The 27,022-nt window shown below is 39.0% G+C and overlaps 1 protein-coding gene across 2 annotated transcripts; it reads left to right on the plus strand.

Annotated features, from left to right (window-relative positions):
* Positions 1-21,374: 21,374 nt before the first annotated feature.
* Positions 21,375-25,302, plus strand: LOC110908695. 2 transcript variants are annotated; one of them, XR_002574807.1, is made up of 10 exons: positions 21,375-21,480; positions 21,572-21,652; positions 21,793-21,869; positions 22,303-22,405; positions 23,070-23,186; positions 24,095-24,168; positions 24,249-24,354; positions 24,433-24,630; positions 24,892-25,019; positions 25,120-25,302. XR_002574807.1 is itself a non-coding variant. In XM_022153664.1 (10 exons), exons 4-9 carry the CDS (start codon positions 22,327-22,329, stop codon positions 24,963-24,965), a joined length of 648 nt encoding a protein of 215 aa, XP_022009356.1. In that variant the 5' UTR covers positions 21,375-21,480; positions 21,572-21,652; positions 21,793-21,869; positions 22,303-22,326; the 3' UTR covers positions 24,966-25,008; positions 25,120-25,302. The 2 variants fall into 2 exon arrangements, 1 of the variants encoding a protein (XP_022009356.1); XM_022153664.1 differs by having other exon boundaries at positions 24,892-25,008.
* The last annotated feature ends 1,720 nt before the right edge of the window (positions 25,303-27,022 follow it).

Here is a 27,022-nt window from a genome sequence, read left to right on the forward strand (position 1 = left end):
ACGGTATGGTGAAAAGTAAGTTAAAGTGCACGACCGTGCACTTTAATTACACGACCGTGCGATCTGAAAATTGTATAAAAACAGAAGGCAACAATCAGTTCGCAATTCTGGACTTTTGGGAGCTTTTCTGGCGATTATTCAGGCTCCGAAGGCTCTGCTTACCCGAAATCAAGCCACATTGTGCCGATTAGCTCCGTTATCATCCGGATTCTTAATCTAGTGCTTGTTTATGGTTTGATTTCTTGAATCTCTCCATGATTTTGTAATAATTCAAGCATTTTGGTTGATGATTATGTATTATTGTAACCCTAAGGGCAAAAAACACTAGTATTCCTTGCTTAACAACAACCATTAGTATGTTAATTATGTTTTTAATGACACTTGAAGCATTTTCTATGTTAATCCTTGATGATTAGTTTGCAACCTTGTTTATTGATGTTGAATTCTTGATTATAGTAAATTATGTTGGATGATTAGTATGTGGTTAGTTGAGATATTTGCAAAAAGAAGCTTAATTAATCATGTATTAGTAGACTTTGAACTTGCTTAACTAGTTTAACTTGTTTAAAATGTTTGCACCATGATACTAAAAATGGTTAGTGGTTTAATAAGCGGTAATTATTGTTAATCAAGAAGGCTTTCCCTCATGTAAGGACCTTAACAGGTTAAATGGTGTTGTTATGAATTCTTGACATAAATTGTTAGCTTAGTTAGTAGTTTAGGCCAAAATTGCTTGCTTGGTGAATTTATGTTCAAGATTTTTAAAGTGAACTCGGTTGTGATTTAATCTAGTTTATGCTTGTCTCGGTGGTTGCATTGTGTTTATCGGTGTCATTTTCCTTGATTAAGTGAAGTTAGAAAACTCCTAACGGATGACTAACTTTTCTTTAGGTGATTTTCATAGACATTTTTCAATTGGGCGTTAAAGAACAATTTTAGGTGGTTAAAGTGTGTTTATCGTTTTAGCTTTCCAAAGAGTTGTCATGTTAGGATTCCCCAAAGGGATACTAATTGTCTTGAAAAAATGGAAAATTGACCAAGTGTTTTAAGTGACAAAACCGACTTAGTTCACATACTTTGGTTGTGCATAGAGCAAGGCTATATATTTATTTTCATATTTGGAGTCTATTATGTTTTTAAAAATAGTTGTTTAGTCTAATTTTTGTTTTTAGAAAATCACTAACTTATCTTTCTACCGGTAATTTAATGACAAAGGTTTAGTATTATTCATCCACCCACATCCTTGGATCGACACTTGTTTCTTACCGATACTTTACTACATATATGACGGGGTACACTTGCCCTTTCGTGTGTGTTTTAATGTTGAAGTATAAATCATTTTTATAAATTTAAAACCGAACCGTGTGTAAAATTCATTGTAAAAACATGTATATATACACACACATCAAGTTTTTTGTGCCATTGCCGGGGAGGTGGTGAGCTTTAGGAACGACCTGAGTCAATATCTTATCGGTGTACATACTTGTGAATATTCGTAAATATTTTCTTGATTATTTATTTGTTTATTTATTTGTTAATATTTTTTGTTTTTGATTAATTTATTTGTTTTCAAGCTTATTTCAAACACTTGTAAATTTTTATTTCATTTATTTGTTCGAATTCGAAATAATTAATTATTTATTCTTTGAATTTTCGGCTCCGAAAAGTTATTTTTATACTAGCCGATTTGATTATTTTATTTGTTTTGATTTTTATAAAATTCCGGGCCTACCTTTGAATTTTTCTAAAATTTTTCAGCCCTTTTTACAGAAAATCTGATTTAAAAAAAAGCCTTATTATAATAATATAATATTCACGTCTGTCAATTTTGCGTTTGCAGGTTGATGTCCTCAACCCCCGCTCCCGACGTTGTTGAGCCTTCAGACGAACCCGAGCGTGATCTGAGGAGACGTCTTCGTGAGAGATCCCGCGCGGTTTCGCCGCAACTCATAGCAGCTGCGGACGAGCAGGTGGTACCCGCTGAAGCCGAGGGCTCAGGGGACGTAGGAAATATAATCATGGCGGACGACGAACGACCACTGAACGACTCAAATCAGCCCGGAGGTGCCGGCCTGGAGCCAAGCATTGTCCGACCTACGGTAGACGCACCTACTTTCGAAATTAAATCTAGTATTATAAATATGGTGCAGAATTCGGTGCAGTTTGACGGACGTGAGCATGAGGACCCGGGTAGACATATAGCCGCTTTTCTCGAAGTATGTTCAACTTTCAAGATTAGGGATGTTTCGGAGGACGCTATTCGGTTGCGGTTGTTTCCATTTTCGCTGCGTGACAAAGCTAGGGCTTGGCTTATGTCACTTCCTGTAGGGTCCATCAGGACCGGGAATGACCTGGCAACGTTATTTAGGCAAAAATACTTCCCGCCTGAGAAAACAACCAAGTTAAGGAACCGGATTGTGACTTTCCGTCAGGACGAAGGAGAGTCGTTGCATGTGGCCCGGGAGCGATTTAAGGATTTATTACTTCATGTTCCACACCATGGCTTCTCCAGAAGACAGTTGGTTTTGACGTTTTACCAAGGGCTTAATTATGACGCGCAGGAGCGGTTGGATGTATACGCAGGAGGAGATCTGGGGACAAAGACGCCAAATGAAGCCTATGCTATCATCGAAAGAGCTGCGTTAAAGTCGAGCTCGCGTCTAGACGAAGAGAGAGGCCGGACATCACCATCCCGCCCAGGAGTACATGCTGTGGACGACTACACAACCATCACTGCACAGATCTCAACGCTTTCGAAAAAGTTTGATAAAGCCTAAATGGCTGCACAGGCTAGTTCAGGGTGTGACCAGTGCGGAGTGTCACACGAGCCTGGTGCATGTTTTCAGGGGGTTATGTATGAGGGCCTTGAAGAAGTAGATTTTGTAAGCAATCAAGTGAGGCCGCAGAACAACCCCTACAGCAATACATATAACCCGGATGGATGAATCATCCGAATTTTGGATGGAGGGAAAATGTCGGTAATCAGAACCCATTAGGATTTGCCCAGCGGGCTCTAGCACCGCAGCAGGCTCATGGTCTGCAATTCCAGCCTTACAGTCAGTCTTTCCAGCCACGTCCATACTCGTATCAGAATCAGGACTCCAGGAGTAGTTCCCAGCAACATGCCCCTCAATCAAGTTCTAAGCTGGAAGAAATGATGGCTCAACTTCTTAGGAGCTCCACGAGTGCAAATCAACTAGTTGAAAAGCGATATCAACAAAGCGAAGATCGCTTCTTAGCCCACGAGGGAGAAATGAGGAGTCAAAAAGCCTCGATTCAAAATATCGAGAACCAGGTTGGCCAGCTAGCTAAGATGATGTCAAAGAGACCCACAGGTGGTCTTCCAGGCAACACAGAGCCAAATCCGCGAGGGCATGTAAATGGGTTATGACCAGGAGTGGCAGAACTACCGGACCCAACATATCGGACTCACCATCGATCACTGAAGCGGTCCCGACTGATACACCGGACGAGGTGCACGCCAGGCGAGGCCCAGCAAGTACAACACAACTCCAGGAGCCAGTCAAAGATTACACTCCTCCAGTTCCATACCCGGGCAGGCTGAAGAAACAGAAAAATGAAGAACAGTATGGTAAGTTTCTCGAAATGTTTAAACAACTACACATAAACATACCATTTATTGAAGCCTTGGCCCGGATGTCGAAGTACGCGAAATTCTTAAAGGACATCCTCTCAAATAATCAGAAGCTCGAGGATATGTCCTGTGTGGTGATGAATGAAAGCTGCTCTGCCATTCTTTAAAATCATCTGCCCACAAAGATGGGAGATCCAGGCAGTTTCAAGCTTCCTTGCCTGATTGGAAATATTCTTGTTAGCCATGCATTGGCTGATTTGGGAGCGAGTATCAACCTTATGCCCTATAAGGTTTTTACAAAGTTGGATCTAGGTGAGCCATCACCTACACGGATGAGCATTCGACTAGCTGATCGTTCTATCAAGTATCCACGTGAGTTTGTTGAGAATATGCTTGTTAAGATTGACAAGTTTGTGTTTCCTGTGGACTTTGTTATCCTGGATATGGATGAGGACTCTAGGGTGCCTTTGATTCTCAGACGTCCATTCTTGAATACCGCCCGGACCATTGTAGATGTAGCTGCGGGCCAGATTACACTCCGAGTGAATGATGAGCGTGTGACCTTTGACATCAAGCGGTCAATGCAGCACCCACAGAGTTAGGATAATGCGCTCTACTATGTTGACATTGTCGACACTTATGTGAGCACACATTTCCAGGGCACGATTGAGGAGATTGATTCGGACACACATCTGTTGTGTGGGGACCTAGATGGCATTACGCAGGAGGGCCACGATTTCGAGCAGCCAGTCTATCAGATTGGTGATGATGGTTCCCAGAGTCCGGATCGATTTAAAGATATTGATCGTGAGGATGAAGAAAAGTCGAAGCCTTCAGTTGAAGGTCCCCCGTCCTTGGAGCTTAAGGAGCTTCCACCCCATTTGGAATACGCATTTCTAGACGAGGAGCGCCATCTGCCGGTTATTATCTCATCATCTTTGTCGGACGAGGAAAAGAGCAGACTTCTCAGTTTTCTACGACTTCATAAGAAAGCAATCGTGTGGAAGATCATGGATATTAAAGTAATCAACCCCTCCTTCTGTACTTATAAAATTCTCATGGAGGACCATTACAAGCCATGTGCACAGCCACAAAGACGATTGAACCCGAACATGCAGGAAGTTATCAAAAAGGAGGTGATAAAGTTGCTGGATGCAGGTTTGATCTACCCCATATCCGACTTAGTTTGGGTTAGTCCTGTTCAGGTAGTGCCCAAAAAGGGAGGCATGAATGTAGTCACAAATGATAGGAATGAGCTTATTCCAGCCCGGACGGTCACAGGATGGCGTGTTTGCATCGATTATCGCAAAATCAATGATGCCACCCGCAAGGACCATTTCCCGCTTCCATTCATCGACCAGATGTTGGAACGTCTGTCGAGGAAGTCTTATTACTGTTTTCTGGATGGGTTTTCTAGCTACTTTCAGATTCCTATTGCTCCTGAAGATCAGGAGAAGACTACCTTTACCTGTCCCTTTGGCACATTCGCCTACCGGCGTATGCCTTTCGGGTTGTGTAATGCACCGACTACCTTCCAGCAATGCATGGTTGCAATTTTCCATGACAAGATCGAAGACTCTATGGAAGTGTTCATCGATGACTTTCCAGTGTTTGGAGATTCCTTCGATCAATGTCTAGAAAATTTGAAGAAAATGTTGAAGAGGTGCGAAGAAGCGAATCTTGTCCTAAACTGGGAAAAATGCCACTTTATGGTGAGAGAAGGCATAGTTCTGGGACATAAGATTTCGGAAGCTGGTATGGAGGTCGACCCAGCAAAAGTTGACATAGTTTCATGACTTCCACCTCCCACCTCTGTGAGAGCGATACAGAGCTTCCTCGGTCATGCGGGGTTCTACAGGAGATTCTTCAGGGATTTTTCAAAGATCGCCAGGCCCATGAACCGTCTGTTGGAAAAGACGCTCCTTTTATCTTTGGAGATGATTGCTTGAAGGCTTTTGACCTTCTCAAGCAAAAGCTGATTGAGGCCCCTATTTTAGTCGCACCTGACTGGAGTTTGCCATTTGAAATTATGTGCGACGCGGGCGATTTTGCTATAGGGGCCGTTCTAGGACAAAGGAAGGAAAAGCACTTTCACCCGATCTACTATGCGAGCAAGACTATTCACGACACACAGGAGAATTATACTACGACAGAAACAGAGCTCTTGGCGGTAGTTTTCGCATTTGACAAATTTAGATCGTATTTGGTGCTTTCGAAAACAATCGTGTATACTTATCACGTAGCCATCTGATACATGTTCAGCAAACAAGACGCTAAACCGCGTCTTATCAGGTGGATCTTATTGCTGCAGGAGTTTGATATAGAAATTCAGGACAAAAAGGGTTCGTTGAATGTAGCGGCTGAACATCATTCTCGATTGGAGCATGGAGACATCAAGGACACGCGTTGGGATTCAATAAATGACAATTTCCCACACGAGTTGTTGATGAGTGTCGAGGTATGCGATGAGTCGCCTTGGTTCGCCGACTATGCGTACTATCTTGCCTGTGGGATCCTGATTAAAGGATTGGCTCATCAACAAAAGAGAAAATTCTTTTCAGACGTCAAGCACTACATTTGGGACGACCCTTTCTTGTTTAGGGTTGGAGCTGATCAGGTGATTAGGAGATGTGTTTCGGGAAAGGAGGCGACTGACATTCTGCGCCACTGTCACGAGGGACCTACCGGAGGTCACCATGGAGCCAATTTCACCGCTAAAAAGGTGCTTGATTCAGGGTTTTATTGGCTGACAATATTTTGTGATTCTCAGAAGTGGGTCAGTGTGTGCGATGCTTGCAAGAGGGCAGCAAATATATCGGCATGCTACGAAATGCCTCAAAATTGGATCCAAGTATGTGAAGTCTTTGATATCTGGGGGATAGACTTCATGGGACCATTCCCCCCCCCCCCCGCGAGGAAATAAATATATCCTGGTTGCTGTTGATTATGTATCGAAATGGGCCGAGGCACAGGCCTTGCCCACTAATGATGCCAGGGTAGTCGTGAGGTTTCTGAAGAGTTTGTTTGCCCGGTTTGGTGCACCAAAGGCACTGATCAGCGACAGAGGAACACACTTTTGTAACACTCAGCTGGAGAGAGCTCTGTCCCATTATGGTGTGCACCATAGATTATCCACGCCATATCATCCACAAACAAGTGGGCAAGTGGAGGTGACAAACCGGGGGTTGAAGAGAATCCTTGAGCGGTCGGTGGGTGCAAACTGCAAGGTTTGGTCGGAAAAATTGGATGAAGCACTGAGGGCTTTCCGTACGGCGTACAAGACGCTTATTGGGACTACTCCCTTTAGGCTTGTTTACGGAAAAGCATGCCATTTACTCGTGGATTTGGAGCACAAGGCAATGTGGGCTCTCAAAACTGCAAATCTGGATCTTAAAGCCGGAGGTGAAGGCCGGTTCCTTCAGATTCACGAATTAGAAGAGCTACGACAACACGCCTATAAAAACTTCGTGTTATACAAAGAACGCACCAAGAGATTGCATGACAAAGGATTTAAGGACCATAAACAATTCCAAGCGGGAGATCTTGTCCTACTCTACAACTCGAGGTTGCGTCTATTTCCAGGGAAGTTGCATTCGCGTTGAATGGGTCCGTGTAAAGGAGGTATTTTCGTATGAAACCATTGCGATTGAGAACGCGGATGGCGTAATTTTCAAGGTGAATGGGCATCGCTTAAAGCTCTACGTGGCCGGGCCTATTGAGTCGGCGGTGGAGGTTATCGAACTCCACACCCCGCATTCATCATAAGTGTAGGGAAGAGAGTCTGCGCTACTGACTCGAGGATCAAAAATGTAGCAAGAGCGTCTCATGCGCTTTAGGGGTAAAATTGTCCAAGTTTTTGTTTTTGTCGTTTTTTCGTGTTTTTGGTGTGTTTGGTAGCTTTTCGTAGGACCGTACAGTTTTAGAACACGCCGGACGAAGAATCTAAGTTAGAATATTGTTAAATCAGTTTGCGTATTGCAAAAATGGTGGAAATGGGTCAGAACATCATCTAAAAATGGGTTCTGTGAAAGACAGGCTGATCTGTAGATATGGCACGACCGTGCCAAATGTCGCACATCCGTGCCGATTCAAGCCGGCACCCTGAGTCACACCCCCCGTGCAGTCCGAGAACAACGTGCCAGGAGCAGTCAACGTCGGTGATGCACGACTGTGCGTCAGGTCGCACGACCGTGCGGATGGCCAGAGGCAGTTTTGTCCATGTACTATATAAAGGCCTTTTCTACACCCCATTCTCACAACTCGCGAACCCTAGCCGAACTCTCGTTCCTGACCAGTCTCCTCTCCAAAATCCCACCATTTTTTACAACATTTCTTAGATTCTTCGAACACGGTATGTATTTCTTCTTGATTCTCTATTTTAATCTTGTTCTAGGCCTAGGTATTTCAAATTTCTTCAAGGATTTTAGGGTTCTCTTCATAAATACAAACGAAACCCTAATCCTTGCAAGATTAAAGCGAATCATGAACACACAGTCGGCTTCCTAACCCCTGTTGGCCAGAAATTTGTTGATTATTAAAGAAATTTTACTGTTCTGTTTTGGGGGTTGAAAAACTGCAGGAAATCGAGCCGCACGGTCGTGCCGTTGGTGGCACGATCGTGCAATTGCGGGTTGTTCAAAATGTTTGCTGTGATGTCGGAGTCGCACGGTGGTGCAACAGGTCGCACGTTCGTGCAGTTCCGATAAACTCCGAACACCATCGCTGATCTCGGTGACGCACGACCGTGCATCTGATCGCACGCCCGTGCGATTTACCCAGATCAGTTTGACAGTAGCTTCATAATGGTGTGATAGGCTGTTTTGTTTGAATTTTTTTCTGTTCCTCTTTGTCTTACAGTAACTCCTCGTGCAGATGGACCACCCCTTCCTTCACTTTGACCAAAACAATCAGCGGTATCATCCTTGCCTTACAAAACTTAATGAACTTTTTCAGAGATGAGACCAAATTGATATCCTAAGAAGATTGGATTGGGATGTAATGGTGGAGCTTAACCAAAGCGAACAGCTAGCAAACATGTTATCACTTCCGTTTTCTCGACTGGTCAACATTGACCGACCCATTTACTTGGAGCTCACTTTGGAATTCTTCGCTACATACTCTTACGAGAAACCAAAAGTGAGCCGGAACCCAGACTTCCGACATAAGAAGTGAATTAATTTCATGTTGGGTGGTAATTGGCATAACTGGACCGTTGGGAGATTGGGGAGACGACTCGGAATTTACACTGAAAATGAAATGAACTCCTAGTTTTTCACCAAGCTATACACTTTTCCCAGCGAGCAGGAGCGGGCTGATTTTTGGGCACGGATTGCTGTTGGCCCACCATATGATCCTCGAGTAACTAAATCATCGTGGCTGCGAGACCCTTTGCTTAGGGTTATGCACCATATTTTCAGCCACATCATTGCAGGGCGCATGGATAGTTTGGGAAACTGCCCCACTCCTGATGTCATATTTTTATATGCGCTCACGGTGGGGGTTCACATTAACCTTGCCGCACGTATGGCAAATTATTTCGTGCACAGTTCAGGCAGGACCCCTAGCAGCCAAATCCATGGGGGTCAATATGTCACGCAGCTTGCCTACGCTATGGAATAATGATTGATGAAGTAGTAGCGGGTTTGACTTTGGTTACTGAAGGGACGTATGTGGATATCCATTTATTGAAGGCCATAGGGCTCATCGTGGATACCGATAATGGTGAGAGGCTTAAAGAATTAAACAACGAGGTCTGGGACCCGTTACCACCAGAGCCAGCGGATGATGAGGATGAAGTTATGCCCGATCACGAGGAGGAGCATAAACAGCCGCCACACACACCACCGCATCAGGAGCCCCCGCAGTACCAGCATTGGCCTCCTGGCATCCCATCATATCCTAAGTTTTATGGTCAATTTCAGCAGATGCAGATTAACCAGGAACAGCTGCGAGTTAACCAAGAGCAGCTGAGAGCTAATCAGGAGCAGATGCGGGCGAATAAGGATTTCATGCACCAAGAGGTGCATGTCGGGTTTTCGTACATCTTTGGGGGTCTTCAGAACGCCTACCCCAACTACTTTGGCGAGCCCCCACAGTTCCCATTCGGGAACCCCGACGACTATGGCGGGGCAGGCACATCCGGCACAGGCGGAGGTGCCGATGATGAGTAGTGGAGGAGTTCTAAGCTGGTGGATATAGTAGTATTTTAGTAGTTTATTTTGGGTGTCATTTTGGTTTTTTTGTAAACACCCGCGGACATGTTTTTATTTTTCAGACATTATCGTTTATTTGCTTAGTTTATGTATGGATATTTAGTACTTTTATTATTTATGTGGATCATGGTTTATGTTGCGACTAGATTCTCCCTTGTGTTGTGTTCTGCTTTGCTTTGCTTTGCTTTGCTTTGTGACATCTATGCAGATCTTTGAAGCACATCTTGGACCAAAAAGAAACAACAGAATCAGCTTTGGAGCCTCGTTCATCTTCAGTCATCTTCAGGGGAATGTTATTCTCCTTTTTCTCTATATTCTGGCTTTCGCATTGGGGACAATGCGAAGTTCAAGTGTGGGGACGAGGTTTAACATTTTGACCTTGTTTGTCCTAAAAAAATCAAAATCAGAATCAGAGCTTTTGTATATATTTTTAGTAAATAAACCGGTTAGTTGTTGTTTTAGAAAGTTTCAGATATGATAAAAATCCGACAAGCCAAATAAATTTTGAAAAAGATAACTAAAAAACGTGACAAACAAAGAAAAACTTGCATGATGATTTTCACACTTTTACCCATTCCTTCCGTTATGTGAGCATGTTTGAGCCTTAAATTCGTTATATGTTTGTTCATTTCGGAGTAGGAGTGAGCCGGATGTCACGTGTAGTTTAGAACTTGTCACTAGCATGCTTTTCAAGACCATAAACGTGTGAAATTGTGTAGAAATGATAGAGGCGCCTAGAAAACCCTTTGTTATTAGCCATGTTCTTTGTTTTATCTTTCCTTAAACCCTACGCTACCCATTAGGATTAACCATGTTGAGTCTTTCCCGTGTTTTACTTTCTTTTACCCAACCAATTAACCCACTTAGCCAAATTTAGCCTTTTTATTTTTAACCCTTTTGTGTTAAAACTCGGTTAAAAATCGTTTAACTAGCGTTTCTTGTGTAGGATCATTAGACGACCTAACGAGTCGATCAGAAGAGTGCTTAGACTGAATCAGAGGCGGAATTCATTGATTCGGTCTTTGTTTAGCTTGATTTCACTATTTAATGTCTCTTTTATTGATCTGCTGACAATATACAAGCGCTGGAGACAATCTGGCAGGGCTTCGCCGTTACATACAAGACCTTCACTACTACTCTGTGATTTCGCTCATATGACCCTTTATATAGGGTTGAGGTTTCGCCTTTATGTACATGACCAAAAGAGCGAAACCTATACAATACCAAATAAGCGAAACCATTCACTGACCATATAAGCGAAACTAGACCTATGACACATAAGCGAAACCCCTTAGTGACATATGAGCGAAACCATGATTAAAACATGATTTCTCGATTTCCGTGCATGATACAATCAGCCCTAACCTAAGACTCGAACGAAGATGTAGTCGACAGACAACTGCACCAACAGACTCCCCCTTGAATGTTGACGGAATCTTCAGTGAGAGTCTTCAACATGACAGTTCTTCAATCTTGATCGGTCTTCTTCAGAAACTTCTTCCTGGAATCATGTACCCGGATCTTTCTCTGGTTCTAACTCTCGTCAGACTCCTCCTATCATCGAACTGGGATCGCCGTCTGGAATTTGTTACACCATTGAAATCAAATCATGGCTTTTACAATTTAAGCTCTTTTCAGGTTCTGATGTATCTCCTGGCTTTCAGTAGCAACAGGATCAGAAACCTACACATCTCAAACATTCTATTACAAACCAACAAAATTGTGATTCAAGTAATGAATCAACTAAACATTTAAGAATTTTTTTTACATTTAAAAATTTATCAAAATTTGAAACATTCCAAATTCTGATTCAACATTTCAAACTTGTCCAACCCAACTGTCCATCATGTTTAGCCTTTGAGATTTTGAATACCAGTTTTCCAACATCAGTTGTTGAAAATCTTTTTGGATTTTTCAAAATATGAAACATAAGTGCAAAAACTAAAATTAAATGCATAAATAAAATATATACAAACACTATTTTTGTGAGTTTGTGCAAGAGGATCATATCAGATTTTAAGACATATCACTAACATCGTTAAGCTTTAAACATTTTAAGTTTTAAACAATTTACCAAGATTGTCAAGATATTGGTCCACTCTAAATTTTCACAAAAAGTTCAATTGATTTGAGATACTATATTAATGTTTTAGAAACTTGAACTTAATTGTGTATCACTCCACTTGAATATACTCCCGTATCCAGATCCCAATGTTCAGTCTTACAGGTGAGTATACCACAGATGATATCTGTAAAGGGGTAAATTGCGAGGGCCGTGAGAGCTCAGGTCGATACTTCCGTATACGCAGAGAGATGACGGCTTCGACTTTTGGTGTGTCCCCTTTAGAGGATCTTTTGTTTTCAACAGCAGCGACTATCAATTTTATTGTTTCATCAGCATGCTGAGGGCGAGCTTATATTTCAAAGCTTTTTGCAGAAAGTATTATCCGGGGACAAGGTCAGTACTTCCATACAGCAGAAGTCCCGGGATAATACCCCAGATATCACTGAGCATAAAGACCTAGTACCTCAGAATACGGGACCTTTCAAACAAGATTTCGGGGGTTACCCATATATTCAAGAATAGTTACCCACGAATTAAGCAAGTTAGAATTTAGGTTTATATCTCGTTTCAATTTACTAAGTGTGCAAAAATCTACCGACACATCCGCAGTAAGATTGTTTATCACTTTTAAAAATTTCATATCTTTAGCGTGTTGTGATAGTCCAATGATATCCTATCATTTCCTCTTTTATGCAACAAAAACTCATTTTTAAATTTTCAATGTTTTTGACATTTTCAAATTTTCTAATTTTTTAAAAATTTTTCTCCTCCTAAAATCAAAATATGTTTCAATTTTGATTTTATGGGAAAACTTGAAACAAAACTGTACAAACTTGACAACATGATGAGAATCGCTTCAATACTCCATCCACCTGGCGTAAACAATCAGCACTCCCCCTCACAACAAACTATTTTCCCATTATGATTTCAAAACACTTAAGTTTGTTTTAATCAAAATGGTTTTTCCGGAAAAATTAGTTTGTTTACCAATCATTTGTAGGTTCGGGGTCACTTCATCACATTGTTTTCTTCAAACACATGATAGATTTTACAATTTCAGTTTTAAATCTCAAACACCACTTGTAGAAAATCAAGTACAACTTAATGTCCCTGATTTACCACATGTAAGGCGAAAAATCACCGGAGTGAAATTTCTCAAGAAATGTGCCGATTCATGTTCCACGCTTACCAACCTGGGAACTCCGGCAAGTCAGGTTTTTCATTTAAACAGCTTCACCCAAGCGTGACGATCCTTGGGTGATTTTGAATTCTTGTTTAACAATGGTGGAAAATTTTCATCATCCATTGTTAAACCTGAATTCTCCTTTTTTACCTCAACAAATGACTCTTCTGGTTTTGACACACCAGAATCATTGCCTGAGTGTGGCTTGTCTGACTTTGAAGAGTCAGATTCATCGTCGACAACTTTCTTTTTCTCCTTTCTCTCTTCTGTCCTCAGATTTGAATCTGATGAATTCATATTGCTTGATTTTGCAATCGAAGGAGTCGATTTATCAGAACTCTTATTCTTACCAACGGATGAACCCGAGGACAAGATCTTCTCGAGATACTCTCTTGCCTTCTTCCTCTTCTTCCTCAGTCTGTCTTTCTGCCCCTGTGAAAGTTTAACTTTCTTTTCTTGAATTTTCTGTTCTTGAACTTTAGGTTTTAGAACCTTCTATTCATGGGGCTTGACATTGACCGGAATATTTGCCAATTTTTGAGACTTAGCCCTCAATCTGTCATTCGATCTCCTTGGGCAATCTCTGGCAATGTGACCTCTGATGTTGCAGTTAAAGCATCTTCTCGTCTCAAAATTCCTTCTCTGGCAGTTAACAGCAATGTGTCCTTGATAACCGCATCGGTAACACACTCTCTTATCATACCAATCACCATTTTCAGTCCAAATGCTCAAATCAAAGCACTGTTTGGCTTGGTGATACTCCTTATTCCTCTTGATTGCTGGATTTGACTTTTGAGCACTGTGGTCCGACCTGCACCACTTATTGCCAACAATTTTTGAGTTTTCATTTTTTATTTTTTGTAATTTTTGATTTTGATTGGATGATCGATCTGATGAGCTGTTATTCTCTTTTTGAACATTTTTCAAATTTTTACCCTTTTGTTTTTTGTTCTACTTTCTTCTTCAAAGGTTTTTGCTTTGAGCATTCTCCCTTTTCAGTCGATTGTAGAACGGTTTTCTGAAATTTTTCTTTTAATTTCAAAAACAATTTTTGTTTTTCAATTTTTTCATTTTCATCATCAGATTTCTCATCACAATCTTCAACTTTGACATTGTCAAAGTTTGTGACATCGTCACTTATTGGAACTGAATTGATCGGTTTTGGACAAGGAAAATTCAAATTGTCTGATGAAGTCACAAAACCTTTCAATTTCTTTTCAAGTTCATCAATCTTGTTTCTTGAATTCTCAGCTTCATTTTTAAGCTGAGATATTCTTTCAAGATGAGACTTGATTGATTTTTCATTCTCATTCTTCATGTTTTCAAGAACAGATTTTTCATTTTCCAAAACTTTTATCTGTTCTTGAAATTTCGTTTTATTTGCCTTCGGATTCTTGTTTTCCAGCTTTATCCAGAAATCTTCATTTTTTGAAGATTTCTCTTGGCTTTCAAAAACTTTTTCTTCTAATTCTTTAATTTTCTTTCGAGCACATTCGCCTTCCTTTTCAAGTTTAATAATTTTCTGAAGATGAGAATTTATATCATTTTTTGCTTTTCGATGTTGTTTTTGCTAAACACATCTCTCCCATCTTCAAGAATTTTTATTTGACTTTGAAATTCTTTTTCCAATTTTAATTTTTCTATTTCAAAAACTTTCAGTTTATCTTCAAAATTTTTTGCATTTTCTTTCAACTTCTGATTTTCCAATGTCAAACTGTTCAAGTTACTTAACAGTTTGTCATTTTCAGATTTCAGCTTTACACAATTTTCCTGCAAAACAAGAATCTGTTTATCATCAGCTTGCTTCTTATCATTCAGCTCTTTGACTTCCAAAGTCAAACTTTCCGCATCTTTCACGAGTTTGTCATTTTCCGTCTTTAAGCTGTCACATATAAAACACACTGATGCAGAATTTGAAAATTCATTCTTCACAGATTCTTTATTCTTTGACATTTCCTTTGTCTCTGTCTTGTATGTTCCTGCACAAACAATTTTAACAAAATCAAGAGGATTTAAATTTGCATCAATATAACATCCCCTTTTAAAGTCATATTTCATGTTATGTTTTGCAGCGAAACACATACATATTCTTCTATCAATTTCAGTAATTACATCCAAATTGATTTTATCTAGATTTCCCAAATTCAGTTCATCTAGATTTCCTTTGATTTTATTCATCAATATTTTCTTCTTATCAAAATTTTCATAACTATGCTTTTGAAGTTTATTGATGAAATCAGATGGATGTAATTTTGAAAATTTAGACTCTTGTTTTAATTTCTTTAAAACATCATCCCATTCGGCAGGTAAAGCATCTGCAAACTTTGATATCTTTTCATTATCTGTCAGTATTATTCCAAACATTTTCAACTTGTCCATCAAGTAATCAAATCTCCTTTCCATCTCTTTCACGGTCTCATCCTTTTGACATGCAAACCTTTCAAGTCTAAGAATCCAAATCTTCTTATCATCTTGTTCATATATTCTCGTTTGATACCAACCATATCTATTTAACCTTTCAACAAACTCATTCTCCTTTTCATCAAACATTTCTGCCATATTTCAAATAATCCTGATATGTTCTCTCTCAAAACAACACTGGAGTAAAATTAGGGTTTTGAAACACAAGAGCGAAACCCTAATGTTCAAATGAGCGAAATCTCTGATGTTCACAAAAGCAAAACCATGAAGTTCACAAGAGCGAAACCCTGATGTTCACAAGAGCGAAACCCTGATGTTCACAAGAGCGAAACCTCAAGAGCGAAATCAGTGCACTTTTGAGCAAAACCAGGGAATGTTCAAATGAGCAAAACCTCAAAGTGACACTATGAGCGAAAACTGATTGTTCCAATAAGCGAAACCAGGATGTTCTTAAAAGTGAAACCCCTAATTTCTTGTGACACAAGAGCGAAAATAGATGTATCTATAAGCGAAATCAGGGTGTATCTATGAGCGAAACCCTAGAATGTTCGAATGAGCGAAACCTATTCGAAGGGCAATTTTGTCCATTTTAGTCCGAATTTCAGTCTCAAACTTTCAAGGGTTTATCTATGTCCAATAACACACAGTCTGTGAAATTTTGAGCCAATTTTGACCGTTAAAACTCTCTGAAATGATGAAAGAAGGTGTAGAAATCAGAATTTTGAGCGAAAACGAGCTAAACGGTAAGAACTCTTCCTCCTGAGCTCTGATACCACTTGTAGGATCGTTAGACGACCTAACGAGTCGATCAGAAGAGTGCTTAGACTGAATCAGAGGCGGAATTCATTGATTCAGTCTTTGTTTAGCTTGATTTCACTATTTAATGTCTCTTTTATTGATCTGCTGACAATATACAAGCGCTGGAGACAATCCGGCAGGGCTTCGCCGTTACATACAAGACCTTCACTACTACTCTGTGATTTCGCTCATATGACCCTTTATATAAGGTTGAGGTTTCGCCTTTATGTACATGACCAAAAGAGCGAAACCTATACAATACCAAATAAGCGAAACCATTCACTGACCATATAAGCGAAACTAGACCTATGACACATAAGCGAAACCCCTTAGTGACATATGAGCGAAACTATGATTAAAACATGATTTCTTGATTTCCGTGCATGATACAATCAGCCCTAACCTAAGACTCGAACGAAGATGTAGTCGACAGACAACTGCACCAACATCTGGTAATTAGTTGTTCGTTGTACAAAGCCATTAGAATATATATTCAAAAAAATCAGAAAACCAGAAAATAAAGCACTCTAAAATAGGGTGAAGTCGACTAAATTCGAGCAATTTTAAGTGCTAAAATGATGAAGTTTCGTTGGTGAGCTCGATAACACAAAAAGTCGCCTTTTTAAGGCATTAGTATATATAGTTTAGTTGTTTTACGCGTGTTAAACGTGATTGCCTAGTTTTAACCATTTAGTCACTTTAAAAATTTCCATTCCACACCCTTTACCCAAGCCTTTCGTTACAACCCTTAAAGACCTCTTGATTTACATTGTTTCGCATGTTAGTTGGTGGAGATAAGATCTTGTGACAAGCTTATGATATTACACGTTTCATTGTCTAGGCATTGAGTGTTTACACATACACATTTGATGTATGTTTCACAAATATAACCGTGTGTGTGTGAACATTGCGAGGTGTGTGAAGATTAGCATGCTAAGTCAATCGGAGTGAAATCACGGCTTTATGGTTATCTCTACATATGTTTGCATGTGCTTGTTTGGTTTGAATCATTTGATGTTGCCTTTCGAAAAACTGGCTAACCGTATGTTTGTGTATTAGTAGGTAATTTGTAAATTCTTGTTCTCGTTATAAACTATCTTTTATTACATTTTAATTTTAGCTTGCTTGAGGACAAGCAAGGTTCAAGTGTGGGGAGGTTTGATATTCACTAAAATACATATGTTTTATTCCCCCATTTTACCCCCATTTTACGCTTTTTTGGCCGTAAAACCGAGAATCAGACACTTAATCGGGTTTATTTTTGTTTACAGGCCTAAAACAGCGTGCCAAACAAGAAGACGATGAAAACAAGGATTTTCCGGGCGAAACGGCTGAACTGCGAAGATTCTATGAAGAAAACTGATCTGGGCACGTTGCACGGCCGTGCAGTTGGTGGCACTCCCGTGCGGATCCGACAACAAGGCTCAACTCAGCAGTGCACGCAAGTGCAATCAGGAGTGCAACGGAATCCCGGGAATGCACGACCGTGCCACTGGAGGCACCCCCGTGCGGATGCGATGACTAGCCCCAGCCCGGATATGCACTGCCTGTGCGATTGGGCGTGCCAACCTTATCCAGGTGATAAACGCTCGTGCAACTGGTGGAACGCTCGTACCGATCTGAAGACCGGTCAAGATTTGCTGAGGTCACACTGTATGTTGAAAAGTAAGTTAAAGTGCACGACCGTGCACTTTAATTACAAGACCGTGCGATCTGAAAATTGTATAAAAAACAGATCGCAACAATCAGTTCGCAACTCTGGACTTTTGGGAGCTTTTCTGGCGATTATTCAGGTTTCGAAGGCTCTGCTTTCACCCGGAATCAAGCCACATCGTGCCGATTAGCTCCGTTATCATCCGGATTCTCAATCTAGTGCTTGTTTATGGTTTGATTTCTTGAATCTTTCCATGATTTTGTTATAATTCAAGCATTTTGGATGATGAATATGCATTATTGTAAGCCTAAGGGCAAAAAACACTAGTATTCCTTGCTTAACAACAACCATTAGTATGTTGATTATGTTTGTAATGACACTTGAAGCATTTTCTATGTTAATCCTTGATGATTAGTTTGCAACCTTGTTTATTGATGTTGAATTCTTGATTATAGTTAATTATCTTGGATGATTAGTATGTGGTTAGTTGAGATATTTGCAAAAAGAAGCTTAATTATTCATGTATTAGTAGACTTTGAACTTGCTTAACTAGTTTAACTTGTTTAAAATGTTTGCACCATGATACTAGAAATGGTTAGTGGTTTAATAAGGGGTAATTATTGTTAATCAAGAAGGCTTTCCCTCATGTAAGGACCTTAACGGGTTAAATGGTGTTGTTATGAATTCTTGACATAAATTGTTAGCTTAGTTAGTAGTTTAGGCCAAAATTGCTTGCTTGGTGAATTTATGTTCAAGATTTGTAAAGTGAACTCAGTTGTGATTTAATCTAGTTTATGCTTGTCTCGGTGGTTGCATTGTGTTTATCAGTGTCACTTTCCTTGATTAAGTGAAGTTAGAAAACTCCTAACGGATGACTAACTTTTCTTTAGGGGATTTTCATAGACATTTGTCAATTGGGCGTTAAAGAACAATTTTAGGTGGTTAAAGTGTGTTTATCGTTTTAGCTTTCCAAAGAGTTGTCATGTTAGGATTCCCGAAAGGGATACTAATTGTCTTGAAAAAATGGAAAATTGACCAAGTGGTTTAAGTGACAAAACCGACTTAGTTCACATACTTTGGTTGTGCATAGAGCAAGGCTATATATTTATTTTCATATTTGGAGTCTATTATGTTTTTAAAAATAGTTGTTTAGTCTAATTTTAGTTTTTAGAAAATCACCAACTTATCTTTCTACCGGTAATTTAATGACAAAGGTTTAGTATTATTCATCCGCCCACATCCTTGGATCGACACTTGGTTCTTACCGATACTTTACTACATATATGATGGGGTACACTTGCCCTTTCGTGTGTGTTTTAACGTTGAAGTATAAATCCTTTTTATAAATTTAAAACCAAACCGTGTGTAAAATTCATTGTAAAAACATGTATATATACGCACACGTCAATCCATCTAAGTGTGTGGGTATTTTTGTCATTTTTATAGGTGGTTGGTAAATTTGGTTCCAAGTTGTGATATTTTTCCAAAAGTATAAGTTTTGAAGTAAATTGTTCTGAATGTTCGGGATTTGAAATACAAATTATTAAATGATGGTTGTCTAATATTTCAGTTTTTGTTCTAGGGTATTGGAGTTTATTTTTTTGGATTCGGGGTTGGGCTGAGTGTCTCCGAGGTTAAAATTCTTAATCCGGTGTTAAGTGTTTCAGGTCTGGATCGTTCATCTCAAGATGGAAGATTTGAAGAAGCTGTGTGAGTCTGGATCGTCCATCTCAAGATAGAAGATTTGAAGAAGCTAAGACGTCTGCCGCTGCATTCCTTTGAAGAAGATCAACTGTTAGTTGATCAATACATCAAGGTAGTGCAGTTCGGTGTCAAGAATCAAGTGTGTGCCGGAAATGATTACTCGAAGTGTTAACAAAGAGAAGATTTCAAGCTTTGCATTGAAGATCCTGCACTGATCAAGGGGGAGTCTGTAAATCTACTTTGGGTGATAAGTGCAGGCTCTCAAACTTAAAGGGTTTTTATGTAATTTGTTAGAACTTGAAGCTTTGGTCAGAACTTATGAATGGTACGAATTTAGGGATTGGAACTAGTCAGGACTTAGGAAATTGTTCCTAGTCCGAATTTATGTATGTTTAGATGGTCAGGATTATGATTTTCTTGTATTGGGCTTTGGGCCTTTATGTTTTTGTAGTCAGTACTTCTCCTTGTACAAATACTTATTAGTGAAATGACAAATGGAAGTTTTTTTTTGTGGAAAGATTGTGCCTCAAGCAAACCCTAATCAGTATACTGTGTGTGCATTGGCGGCTACTGCGTGTGATGTCATTCATCATCTGAGAATACTCTGTGTATTATCATATCATTCTCATTCTCTTGTTTCTTGATCCAATACTCTACAGTCGTGATTGCTAGGTGGATTCCGCACACCTGGTGATTGTTCTTTGAGTGTGATCCTTGGGTATGAGACATAGCATTTATTGAACCGGGTTTTGATAAATAAAACATATGGTGAAGTTAGAAAAGGTGAGATAAAGAGAAAACACATAGATTTCATTTAAAAAATAAATTATTATTTAAACAATATTGATTTTGTAATTATATTTGACAAACTAATTATCTACAAAACATCACGACAAATGCAGATTCATCTACCAACGTATCAAACACAGATGAATCTACCAACTCCATGAACAGATTTCAAAACTAAAATATTGAAACCTTGTTACAGATCACAAGCATTTAATTTGAAAAAAAACAAAGAAATCCAAACGGGAGGCAAGAACTCACAGGCATTTTATTTCCAGATGATGTCCACGACAAAAACTCATAGGCCGGTAATTTGCATCTTGAAATTTTGGTTGAAGCATTTCATTAAACAGTTGGTGTGCGTCGTTAAGCTTTCAAGTTTTAAACAACACGGGATTCAAATAGTAATAGTAAGGGGCTGTTTGGCAACATCTGATTGGTTAAGTGCTGAACCAGTAATAGACCCGCACCATTAAGTGTTGAACTAGTAAGTGGTCTTAATCATTAAGAGCCAGTATAATGTTTAATCGTTCAGAGGCAAATGTCTGACCAATTCAGATTAGGGGTCTTAACCATTCAGACTCTGTATAATGCTTAACATTCAGAGGCAAATGTCTGACCCTTTCAGACATCTGCTCGCGAAACAAACAGTCTGAACCATTAAGTGTTAGGAGTAAAGTTCTTGTACAAATAATCTTAACATACTAAACATACAAATTGAAGGAAAACTCAAAAAGACAAGGTGACATTTTTGATAGTTGGTGGTAATTACAAAAATGCCACCTTGTCTTTTTGAGTTTTCCTTCAATTTGTATGTTTAGTATGTTAAGATTATTTGTATTTGATCTTTTGCCTAAGTGTTAGACCAGTAAGATGTCTGAAACATTAAAACTCTTATCAAGAGGTAAACAAACAAAACTAAAAACTTGAAGGACTATTTATATACAAGTGAGGCAGTTTTATTCAAATATGCGATTTGATTGTTGATTTTGGCGGTACCATTCGAATAGAAACCCTAGAAACAGAAATTAACGAAAAACAAGACTACGAGAGCGATTCAGGGTAATTCTCTTTCTCATAAAATCAATCGCAGTTAAGTGATTGACATCTTGTTCCTATAAATCTGCAATTGATGATTTAAACAATTTACCAGTTTTCGATTCGATCGTTGATTTTGGCGGTACGGTTCGAACAGAAACCCTAGAAACAGAAAAGAAAACGAGAGCGATTAAAGGTAAATCTCTTTCTCGTTAAATCGATCTCACTTAATTGATTGACATCTTGTTCTTATAAATCGGCAATTGATAATTTGATTTTACGTACAAGATTGATGTTTATGCGTCTAATTTCGAACATTTTTATGAGATCGCGTAGAAGATTACGAAATCTGAGAAAATGTCTAGCGAAAAGGGCAAAGAGCACGTGATCCTGAAGAAGAAGAGAAAGATAGGGTAATGATTTTGATTTTGATTTCTTTAATTCTTGATTTATTTGAATTGGTTTTGATCGTTATTTTACTTTTAGGGTTTACTGATCTTTGTTTGAAAATTGTTATAGTCTGCTGATTGTAGATTAAGATGTTTGTGATTCTAGCTTTCAACTCGATCGAATTCTTTTTAAGTTGCATCATTATTTTCCATTACACGTTGACTATTTAGATCTTCTAATTTAATGTATAAATAAATAGGCTCAGTGGCGAAGCTTGAGATTTCCGAGGGGGGGCCGAAAACGTACATACCCAAAAACTTCTATACGAAAACCACATATATTACACTACTGAACGAAAAGTTCGGGAGGTCGGCCCCCTCCCTCTCTTTAGCCCTTTAACAGCTACGCCCCTGAATAGGCTCATTGCAATCATGATGTATGTGTGAATGAATTCAGGTTAAACAATGCATACAACTAGGCATGAAACATAACCTGAACGCGAACGAGGTTAAGCATGTTCTCTATGACAAGATAGATAAGCGTTCCTTTCCAGAGGCCAGTATGTGTTTCTCTGAGTCTTCTTTTTTTCTTGAGTAAACTTCCGTTTTGCTCCCTGTGGTTTGGTCATTTTAACGGTTTTGCCCCAAACCTTTAAAAATAGCCATTTTACTCCCTGATGTTTTGGTTTTGTTGCCAGTTTGCTCCGTGCGGGGAGCAAAATGGAAACACAAACAATTTGGATAGAGTTAGAGGCGGGGAGCAAACTGGCAAAAGAATCGAAACATCAGGGAGCAAAATGGCTATTTTTAAAGGTTTGGAGCAAAACCGTTAAAGTGACCAAACCACAGGGAGCAAAACGGAAGTTTACTCTTTTTTCTTTTTATCTATATTCTCTCATGACATATATATTTATTTTAGAGTAAACTTCTGTTTTGTTCCCTGTGGTTTGGTCACTTTAACGGTTTTGCCCCAAACCTTTAAAAATAGCCATTTTACTCCCTGATGTTTTGGTTTTATTGCCAGTTTGCTCCATGCGGGGAGCAAAATGGAAAAACAAACAATATGGATGGAGTTAGAGGCGGGGAGCAAACTGACAAAAAAACCGAAACATCAGGGAGTAAAATGGCTATTTTTAAAGGTTTGGAGCAAAACCATTAAAGTGACCAAACCACAGGGAGCAAAACAGAAGTTTACTCTTTATTTTATTTTGTTCTGTCCTTCAGTTTGGCAGGAATTTGAACAACAGAAACAAGAATTGTTTGACAACTATTCAAGGTTGATTATGAAAGAACTGCATATAAAACAACCTGAAGTGATGAATCAGTCTAATACACCACCAGGTAAGATAGATAAATCCTACAAAATTGATATTTGGTTCTACTTATTAGGGGGTAGGGGTGCCCATCACTCACCACATGTGAAGGAAGAGAAGGAAGCATGAGTGAAGGAGAAGGAAGCAAAAGAAATCTTCAACGCGTTGTGGCTACCACGAGTTATGGGGTTCACGCGTTTTGGGCAATGGTGGCAGCGGTGTTCCACGCTAAACCACACGTGATGGGCTGCCACCACGGAGCGCCCCGACCCCCCTTATTATCTGAGTGGCTTTTATTATTATTGGCATTTCCATTTCATGCAAATTCTGGGCTTGAACAGTTAATTTGTTTTTCCTTTTATTGTCTTGTATCATTCTGAGGCTTTACTGTTGTAATTTATATATCCCGAGATGCATGGAGTACAATCAACCCTCACAAGGATTAGTTACCTACTAACAAATATTTAACTTTGGAACGTGAGGGATGCAACATGCTTTGCTTTTCCTTTTGAATATGTTGTTAATGATACAAGGATTGACAGGATGGGCTTACTTGGAATCAATATTGAATCTGGTGGTTATTATGGCAATTTGAGGTTTGTCTATTTATTTATTTATTTATTTATTGGGGCAATTAGCGGATTGTGTCTTTATTTATTTATTTATTTAGTTAGTTGGTTAAGCGGATAGCCCTGTACAAGGTGCTTGTTGGTTTTATATACACATCATAGGACCTGAGAACACAGAATAACAAAATGAGTTGGTTTGATCGACTCTCAAGAGATCGATAGGTTCTCCCTTGTCGGCTATTTATTCCAATAAATTATCAGATTTAATTTGGAAGGAAATCTAGTATACAGGTGCGATTCAAGGTAGGTCTTGTTGGTAAGCTGTTAACTGTACTATCTGACTAATTTCAAATGATGGTTTTCGTAGTAAGTTCTGATTGTGGAGCGTCGTCATCTTTGCTTGAGAATACGTCTACCAGACGACCGGAAGAGATGCAGATGGTAAGGGTTTTATATCCTGTTTATTATCGATTGAATAGGGTACAATTAATCATGATTTGGGTTGGTGTTGTGTGATTCAGGTAAAAAATCTGATAGAACAATGTCTAGTGTATCACATGAGCCCGAAGCAGGCGATGGATGTTCTCTATCAGAAAGAAAAGATAGAGCCTTACTTTACAAAGACTGGTATGTAATTATATTGTCAATTTTTTTTGTAATAAATACATATCATATATCTCATAACATATAATTTGTTTCTTTCAGTTTGGCGGCTTCTTAAAGAACAAAATCCAGAATTCTTCAGGAAGTACTATATTCGGTTGGCTGTGATAGACCAAGTACTAAGGTTCAATGATCTGATTGAAAAACAAGCTGAAATGATGAGTCAGTTGAATCATCACCCAAATGAAGTTGCTGAAATGAGGAGTTTCAAGTATGCGGTAGCTGAAGCAACACCAATTAGTAAGCTGCTTCAACTTTTTAATTACGAATTTGTGATTTTTGAACCAATTTGACCCAAATAGCCGAATTCTAATTATATATGTATGTATTTTTTTTTACAAATCTATACATAGTTTTTTTATTTAAATAAATGAACACTTATTATTATTATTATTATTATTATTATTATTATTATTATTATTATTATTATTATTATTATTATTATTATTATTATTATTTAGGATTCTTTTATTTCAATTTTTTTTTTCAAACTCTTGACAGCTGAAGTGGAAATTGATCGACATAAACTGGGGGTTTTTGGACTTCAGTTCCAGGCCCCACCGACACCACTCTAACTCTTGCCCTCCGCTGACAACTATCAGCATGGCTTTGGCTCAGGTGAACGGCAGATACAAATTTTGCAATGTAGAAGACTAGTATATTTTAGCTATTGAGTAACTAGACATTGTGATTGATATTATATATTGACTATGTTATTAATTGTTGCAGGTCCTGAATAGCAAATTTTGTATGGGAAACTCCAAACTGAATTTCAAGTTTTTTATATGTACATGAAAAGTGACACGAATATGCATATGGTTGTTGTCACATAAGTACTCATACTTGTTTAGTTCCAAAACAGATGACCAAACTTAATTCAACTACGCATTGAATTGTTGATTTTGGTTTAAATTTTGTGATTAAAAGTAAAGATTTAAAAGCTGATTTTATGTAACTAGACATTTATAGAAGGTTTAAATACTATTTTTTTCAAAGTAATTAACACCATCCGATTAATAATCCACAATGCAACTTCAAATGATTTTCGTATTTTGATTCAACTGATTTTCATATTGTATCCATGGCCAAAGAAGCTGTATTTGTGGGTATGATTTGTATGCAACTATTGATTTGTGTGCAACTTCTAATACACTACTAGAAAAGTCACCATTAGCGGCTACACCTTTTAGCAACGACGCAGGGCATTAGCGGCGATAGCATCGTTGGTCGCTGCCAGCGCTCTGCGTCGCCGCTAAAAGCGTTGCCACTAATGGTGACGGTCCGTGTGAGCCAGCAACAGCTGCTCTTGTCCATTGATTATGTGATGATCCAATGGTTGACATCTCTCCTGCTCTTCTCCATCTCAAACAAACACACACCTCTTCATCATCCTTGTACACAACACATCATCTTCTCCAACCTTCAACTACGTTGGAAATCGTGTACCTTTTATAAAATCATGCTTCGACTCAGTCTCTTTTTGTTAAGCCTGCGATAGATAAACAACACGTGCAAACTAGATTAGCTTGAAAATAAGGAACATGTTCAGGATATCTAACCTGTTGAATATCCTGGATAGTAGTCATGATCCAGAATATTAATTGAAATATTCATCCATAACAGGTTGGAAGTCGGCCAAAGCACATTTTTAAAACATAAAATCTTCTAAATTTTTCTGTTAGAAGATAACATGTGAATCATTTAAAGGGAACTTTAATAAAGACAAAAGTGCGTCCAATGAACTCGAACTGTACGTATTCCTAACTCACACAAAAAGTAATATGATTTTACCCGAAGCACTCTTCACCCGTTACCCATTTACTTATGAACGGGTCAATGTCAAACGAACAAAATCAATTTTAGAAGTTAAAAGGGAATTGGATCAAACGTCGCCTACAACCCCCTAAATTGTTATGTTACCAGGGGCGGATTTACTCTCAGTTAGGGGGTTCCTAGGAACCCGTTCGGTTTGTAACTTATAGCATTAAGTCATTTACAAAATTCTGAAGGAACCCCTTAGGGGGCGTTTGGTTCGCAGGAATTGAATGGAATTTAAGGGAATTGGAATTTGAATTCCATTTCTTAAGATGTCTGGTTTACAGAATTTGATGGAATTGGAATCCCAATTCCAATCTTCATGTGTTTGGTTGACAATGGAATTGGAATTGGAATTAGGCATGAATTCCTTCAAATTCCTTTAACTAAAGGAATTCAAAATCCTTCCTATATGTGAAGGAATTAAAGTAAATTCATTGGAATCTTCGACCGTTTCGACCCGCACCGTTTCAACCCGTACCGTTTCGACGCGAACCGTTTCAACACGAACGGTTTCGATCCGTACCCTTTCGAATCGAACCGTTTCGACGCGAACCGTATCGACCCGTACCCTTTCGGCGTGAACCGTTTCGACGCGAACCGTTTTGATCCAAACATTTTAGACGCAGACCGTTTCCACCCGTACCGTTTCAACCCGAACCGGGGGTTGTGGGTGCCGGGTGATGGACTCCAATTCATTTGACAACCAAACACATAAAAAATGGAATTGAGATTCCAATTCCAACAATTTCCAATTCCAATTGGAATGTTTAAATTCCAAATCCAATTCCTTCAAATTCTAATTCCTATACAAATT

The sequence above is a fragment of the Helianthus annuus genome, chromosome 14 (assembly GCF_002127325.2).
Source record: "Helianthus annuus cultivar XRQ/B chromosome 14, HanXRQr2.0-SUNRISE, whole genome shotgun sequence".
NCBI lineage: Eukaryota > Viridiplantae > Streptophyta > Magnoliopsida > Asterales > Asteraceae > Helianthus > Helianthus annuus.